The sequence below is a fragment of the Berghia stephanieae genome, unplaced genomic scaffold (assembly GCF_034508935.2).
Source record: "Berghia stephanieae isolate SIO BIC M18660-M18661 unplaced genomic scaffold, UCSD_Bste_1.3 scaffold1060, whole genome shotgun sequence".
NCBI lineage: Eukaryota > Metazoa > Mollusca > Gastropoda > Nudibranchia > Aeolidiidae > Berghia > Berghia stephanieae.
This window is the reverse complement of record NW_027622025.1, coordinates 1-7,500: the sequence shown is the minus strand read 5'-3', so window position 1 is coordinate 7,500 and position 7,500 is coordinate 1. Positions and strand designations below refer to the sequence as shown.

Genomic DNA, 7,500 nt, shown 5'->3' with positions numbered 1-7,500 from the left:
CCATGGCAGGCAAACACGTTATACATTGTGTCAAAGCCATGGCAGGCAGACACGTTATACATTGTGTCAAAACCATGGCAGACAAACACGTTATACATTGTGTCAAAACCATGGTAGGCAGACACGTTATACATTGTGTCAAAACCATGGCAGGCAAACACGTTATACATTGTGTCAAAGCCATGGTAGGCAGACACGTTATACATTGTGTCAAAACCATGGCAGGCAAACACGTTATACATTGTGTCAAAGCCATGGCAGGCAAACACGTTATACATTGTGTCAAACCCATGGCAGGCAAACACGTTATACATTGTGTCAAAGCCATGGCAGGTAAACACGTTATACATTGTGTCAAAGCCATGGCAGGCAAACACGTTATACATTGTGTCAAAGCCATGGCAGGCAGACACGTTATTAGCAAGGACTATGAAAAATATTTTTTTCTCTTTTTGACGAAAAATTTTGTCTAAAATCAAAGGCCTATCTCCACTGAGTAAAAATGTTTTTGAATTTTGAAAATCCATTCATAAATAAAAAGTTATGCAGTTTCAAAGGTGTCATTTATTTGGATGACCCGCAAAGAGGAAAAAAACGCGAAAATATGGGATGCTTTTTCGGCATTTTTTTTCGACCTTTGGTTGTATCTTGCGTAATAAGTGGATTAAAAGATTGAAACTTGAAGAGCAAATTAGGATGGTGTTTTGTAAGATACGGGAAAAGTACTCGTCATATTCATATGAAATTTTACAACCAAAAAGAAGAAATGTTCATGTATTACCTTGTCAGCGACAAAACCTCCACGCCCGGTAGTTTTAGAAATATTTTACTCCAAAGAATAAAAATTTATTTTTAACGGTCTTCTGGTAATCGCGCGAGTTTTGTCGCTTGATATAATCTAAAATGACATTTTTTTCTAACTGTGTGCCAACTTTCAGTCATATTCATCGATAAACAGCGTCGTAATTAATTTTTTAAAATAGCATATACGAAGCGGCTTCGTCCCATATTTTGACGCAAATTCGGGCACTTCGTGAGCGAAAAAGAGGCCCAAAGATTTGTGCGGGATAGTCATTGCTAACGTTATACATTGTGTCAAAACCATGGCAGGCAAACACGTTATACATTGTGTCAAAACCATGGCAGGCAAACACGTTATACATTGTGTCAAAACCATGGCAGGAAAACACGTTATACATTGTGTCAAAACCATGGCAGGCAAACACGTTATACATTGTGTCAAAACCATGGCAGGCAAACACGTTATACATTGTGTCAAAGCCGTGGCAGGCAAACACGTTATACATTGTGTCAAAGCCATGGCAGGCAAACACGTTATACATTGTGTCAAAACCATGGCAGGCAAACACGTTATACATTGTGTCAAAACCATGGCAGGCAAACGCGTTATACATTGTGTCAAAACCATGGCAGGCAAACACGTTATACATTGTGTCAAAACCATGGCAGGCAATCACGTTATACATTGTGTCAAAACCATGGCAGGCAAACACGTTATACATTGTGTCAAAACCATGGCAGGCAAACACGTTATACATTGTGTCAAAACCATGGCAGGCAAACACGTTATACATTGTGTCAAAGCCATGGCAGGCAAACACGTTATACATTGTGTCAAAGCCATGGCAGGCAAACACGTTATACATTGTGTCAAAACCATGGCAGGCAAACACGTTATACATTGTGTCAAAGCCATGGCAGGCAAACACGTTATACATTGTGTCAAAACCATGGCAGGCAAACACGTTATACATTGTGTCAAAACCATGGCAGGCAAACACGTTATACATTGTGTCAAAGCCATGGCAGGCAAACACGTTATACATTGTGTCAAAGCCATGGCAGGCAAACACGTTATACATTGTGTCAAAACCATGGCAGGCAAACACGTTATACATTGTGTCAAAGCCATGGCAGGCAAACACGTTATACATTGTGTCAAAACCATGGCAGGCAAACACGTTATACATTGTGTCAAAGCCATGGCAGGCAAACACGTTATACATTGTGTCAAAACCATGGCAGGCAAACACGTTATACATTGTGTCAAAACCATGGCAGGCAAACACGTTATACATTGTGTCAAAGCCGTGGCAGGCAAACACGTTATACATTGTGTCAAAGCCATGGCAGGCAAACACGTTATACATTGTGTCAAAACCATGGCAGGCAAACACGTTATACATTGTGTCAAAACCATGGCAGGCAAACACGTTATACATTGTGTCAAAACCATGGCAGGCAAACACGTTATACATTGTGTCAAAACCATGGCAGGCAATCACGTTATACATTGTGTCAAAACCATGGCAGGCAAACACGTTATACATTGTGTCAAAACCATGGCAGGCAAACACGTTATACATTGTGTCAAAACCATGGCAGGCAAACACGTTATACATTGTGTCAAAGCCATGGCAGGCAAACACGTTATACATTGTGTCAAAGCCATGGCAGGCAAACACGTTATACATTGTGTCAAAGCCATGGCAGGCAAACACGTTATACATTGTGTCAAAACCATGGCAGGCAAACACGTTATACATTGTGTCAAAACCATGGCAGGCAAACACGTTATACATTGTGTCAAAGCCATGGCAGGCAAACACGTTATACATTGTGTCAAAACCATGGCAGGCAAACACGTTATACATTGTGTCAAAGCCATGGCAGGCAAACACGTTATACATTGTGTCAAAACCATGGCAGGCAAACACGTTATACATTGTGTCAAAACCATGGCAGGCAAACACGTTATACATTGTGTCAAAACCATGGCAGGCAAACACGTTATACATTGTGTCAAAACCATGGCAGGCAAACACGTTATACATTGTGTCAAAGCCATGGCAGGCAAACACGTTATACATTGTGTCAAAACCATGGCAGGCAAACACGTTATACATTGTGTCAAAACCATGGCAGGCAAACACGTTATACATTGTGTCAAACCCATGGCAGGCAAACACGTTATACATTGTGTCAAAACCATGGTAGGCAGACACGTTATACATTGTGTCAAAACCATGGCAGGCAATCACGTTATACATTGTGTCAAAACCATGGCAGGCAAACACGTTATACATTGTGTCAAAACCATGGCAGGCAATCACGTTATACATTGTGTCAAAACCATGGCAGGCAATCACGTTATACTATTACATGCACAAACACACACACACAAATACACCAATACATAAGCACTAACAAAAAAAAAAAATTAATAATTACAATCATGATGATAATAATAACAATAATAATAACAATAATAATAATAATAATAATAATAATAATAATAATAATAATAATAATAATAATAATAATAATAATAATAATAATAATAATAATAACAACAACAATAACAATACTATTACTACTACTACTACTACTACTAATAATCATCATCATCATCTCCATCACCCTCATCATCATTATTATCATCAACATCATCATCACCCTCATTATCATCATCATCATCATGGCCAGAGATAATGACAACGTCCATACCTGTTGACTTTGATTCCAAGACGTTCCTGTAAGAATCTTTTGACAATAGGGGGATCCCCACTCCTTTCATTGGTCAGGGGTTGTCGCTGATATCCATCTCGACCAGCATCGGCCACGCAGCCATAGCCAGGAGAGCTTCTTCCTCACAAATCTGACAGGATACAGAGATGGGAAACAAAAGGAATACAAACAGCTTTTTAAACAAAATAAATCAAATACTCTTTGACATTCTAAAGGAGGGTTTCAAACTCATGACCTTTCAAAAAGAAAAATATTCTAGTCCTGCTTCTGTTGTTGGCTGAAGATGACCTTTGAGCTCGAAACATTCCTCGTTAAATGTTTAGTAATTTTTTTTCGTTTTACAGAAGCACAGATTATATCGAGTGAACATTGACTGAAAATAAAAATGAATAAAATGTATTTTGTTTTTTTCTTGTTTTTTTTTAACAGGATTTTACTGCACTAGCAACACATTAAGCCATTTCAGCGGGAGGAAAGTGGGATAATCGATAAATAATCAATAAATGTTTAAATTACAATTAAAGCACCCAAGAAAAAGTAAGACAAAGGGAAATGGTATAAATAGGGATCAGATGTAGATTCCAAGAGCACATTATCAGTGTACTTAGTTTGAGATCACCTAAAAGTTTCAAAAACAGACACAAGCATAGGATCCCACTAAGAGAAATACCCTAAAATGCTTACATTGTACATTTAAAACAACAAATATAATAATACATAACAGAGAAATGATTTACAAAGGACAAATATATCATCTCCCAAAACTTTAACTATACATTTGACTGTTTCCCTCCCAGTTAAGGACTCTGACAAGGGAAAGAACAAAACCAAGTAATCAACATCGTCATCCTTATAATCATCATCATCATCATCATCATCATCATCATCATCATCATCATCATCATCAAGTGATATGAGTTCTGAGACAAAAGATGGGCCATCACAATTCTCCAATCCTTCATTTCTCATTGACATCAAATCACTAGTCAATCCTATGATTGTATACCCTGATTGTCCATTGTTTATAGATGATTGTATGCCATGATTGTCCACTGTTTATAGATAATTGTATGCCATGATTGTCCACTGCTTATAGATGATTGTATGCCATGATTGTCCACTGTTTATAGATAATTGTATACCATGATTGTCCATTGTTTATAGATAATTGTATGCCATGATTGTCCACTGCTTATAGATGATTGTATGCCATGATTGTCCACTGTTTATAGATAATTGTATGCCATGATTGTCCACTGTTTATAGATAATTGTATGCCATGATTGTCCACTGCTTATAGATGATTGTATGCCATGATTGTCCACTGTTTATAGATAATTGCATGCCATGATTGTCCACTGTTTATAGATAATTGTATACCATGATTGTCCATTGTTTATAGATGATTGTATGTCATGATTATCCACTGCTTATAGATGATTGTATGCCATGATTGTCCACTGCTTATGGATGATTGTATGTCATGATTGTCCATTGTTTATAGATGATTGTATGTCATGATTATCCACTGCTTATAGATAATTGTATGCCATGATTGTCCACTGCTTATAGATGATTGTATGCCATGATTGTCCACTGCTTATAGATGATTGTATGCCATGATTGTCCACTGCTTATAGATGATTGTATGTCATGATTGTCCATTGTTTATAGATAATTGTATACCATGATTGTCCATTGTTTATAGATGATTGTATGCCATGATTGTCCATTGTTTATAGATAATTGTATGCCATGATTGTCCATTGTTTATAGATAATTGTATGCCATGATTGTCCACTGCTTATAGATGATTGTATGCCATGATTGTCCACTGCTTATAGATGATTGTATGCCATGATTGTCCACTTTTTATAGATAATTGTATGCCATGATTGTCCACTGTTTATAGATAATTGTATGCCATGATTGTCCACTGCTTATAGATGATTGTATGCCATGATTGTCCACTGCTTATAGATGATTGTATGCCATGATTGTCCACTGTTTATAGATAATTGTATGCCATGATTGTCCACTGCTTATAGATGATTGTATGCCATGATTGTCCACTGCTTATGGATGATTGTATGCCATGATTGTCCACTGCTTATAGATAATTGTATGCCATGATTGTCCACTGCTTATAGATAATTGTATACCATGATTGTCCATTGTTTATAGATTATATCATGTCATGATTGTCCATTGTTTATACATGATTGCATGCCATGATTGTCCACTGTTTATAGATTATATCATACCATGATTGTCCATTGTTTATAGATTATATCATACTATGATTGCCCATTGTTTATAGATGATTGTATGCCATGATTGTCCACTGTTTATAGATGAATGCATGCCATGATTGCCCACTGTTTATAGATGATATCATGCCATGATTGTCCATTGTTTATAGATGATATCATGCCATGATTGTCCATTGTTTATAGATTATATCATGCCATGATTGTCCATTGTTTATAGATGATTGTATGCCATGATTGTCCATTGTTAATAGATTATATCATGCCATGATTTTCCATTGTTTACAGATGATATCATGCCATGATTGTCCATTGTTTATAGATTATATCATACTATGATTGCCCATTGTTTATAGATGATTGTATGCCATGATTGTCCATTGTTTATAGATGATATCATGCCATGATTGTCCATTGTTTATAGATGATTGTATGCCATGATTGTCCATTGTTAATAGATTATATCATGCCATGATTGTCCATTGTTTATAGATGATATCATGCCATGATTGTCCATTGTTTATAGATGATATCTTACCATGATTGTCCATTGTTTATAGATTATATCATGCCATGATTGTCCATTGTTTATAGATTATATCATACCATGATTGTCCATTGTTTATAGATGATATCATGCCATGATTGTCCATTGTTTATAGATTATATCATGCCATGATTGTCCATTGTTTATAGATTATATCATACCATGATTGTCCATTGTTTATAGATTATATCATGCCATGATTGTCCATTGTTTATAGATTATATCATGCCATGATTGTCCATTGTTTATAGATTATATCATACCATGATTGTCCATTGTTTATAGATTATATCATGCCATGATTGTCCATTGTTTATAGATTATATCATGCCATGATTGTCCATTGTTTATAGATTATATCATACCATGATTGTCCATTGTTTATAGATTATATCATTCCATGATTGTCCATTGTTTATAGATTATATCATACCATGATTGTCCATTGTTTATAGATGATATCATGCCATGATTGTCCATTGTTTATAGATGATTGTATGCCATGATTATTATCCATTGCATACAAACACACATGGAATGGAACGGAATGGAAAATTTATATAACGCCATTATCCATTTACAAAGCTCAATAGTCTGTTACAATAGCAATAATAACTAATAAATAAACACATTAATACTAGTGTAATGTAAATTAGCACAGACAGGCTTTTCGGAAATCAAAACAGTGTAAACAATTGGTCATTAGAACAACATTTTACAAAGGTGTTCTTTCAATAGGCCAGGGAAGCCTGGACCTTAACCATCGTTTATTCTGGTTCCTAAATCCTTGGAAGTGTGTATCTAATCAGTCGTTTGGAGGACTGATAATGAATAAGTTATATACTGAATCACAAGGTGACATGCCTATTTTAGTAGCAGGACGTATCAGCAAATTCTTGGGATTACGGGACGTACAAGAGTGAGGATGGATGATCTTTATTGACGACCAGCATATATACTATTTAGACTAGAAAATAAGATGCCATCATACTGACACCAGAACATCATTTACACAAGGTATGTATTCAGTACTCTACAAGATTGGTTTTACACTTCCAATGAGATTGGAACCAGTTTGGGTTTTTTTGGACAATACATGTTTATTCCCTATTAAATAATGTTGATTGTACAAGA

General features: G+C 36.0%; 1 protein-coding gene across 1 annotated transcript in view; it reads right to left on the bottom strand.

Annotated features, from left to right (window-relative positions):
• Window positions 1-3,670, bottom strand: part of LOC144960920 (uncharacterized) — a gene marked incomplete at its 5' end in the record, with an annotated part of 7,356 nt that extends 3,686 nt beyond the window's left edge. The window contains one exon of the mRNA XM_078894302.1: window positions 3,529-3,670. Within this exon, the coding sequence (XP_078750428.1) occupies window positions 3,529-3,670 (142 nt within the window). The remainder of the gene's footprint in view (window positions 1-3,528) is intronic.
• Between the last annotated feature and the right edge of the window lie 3,830 nt (window positions 3,671-7,500).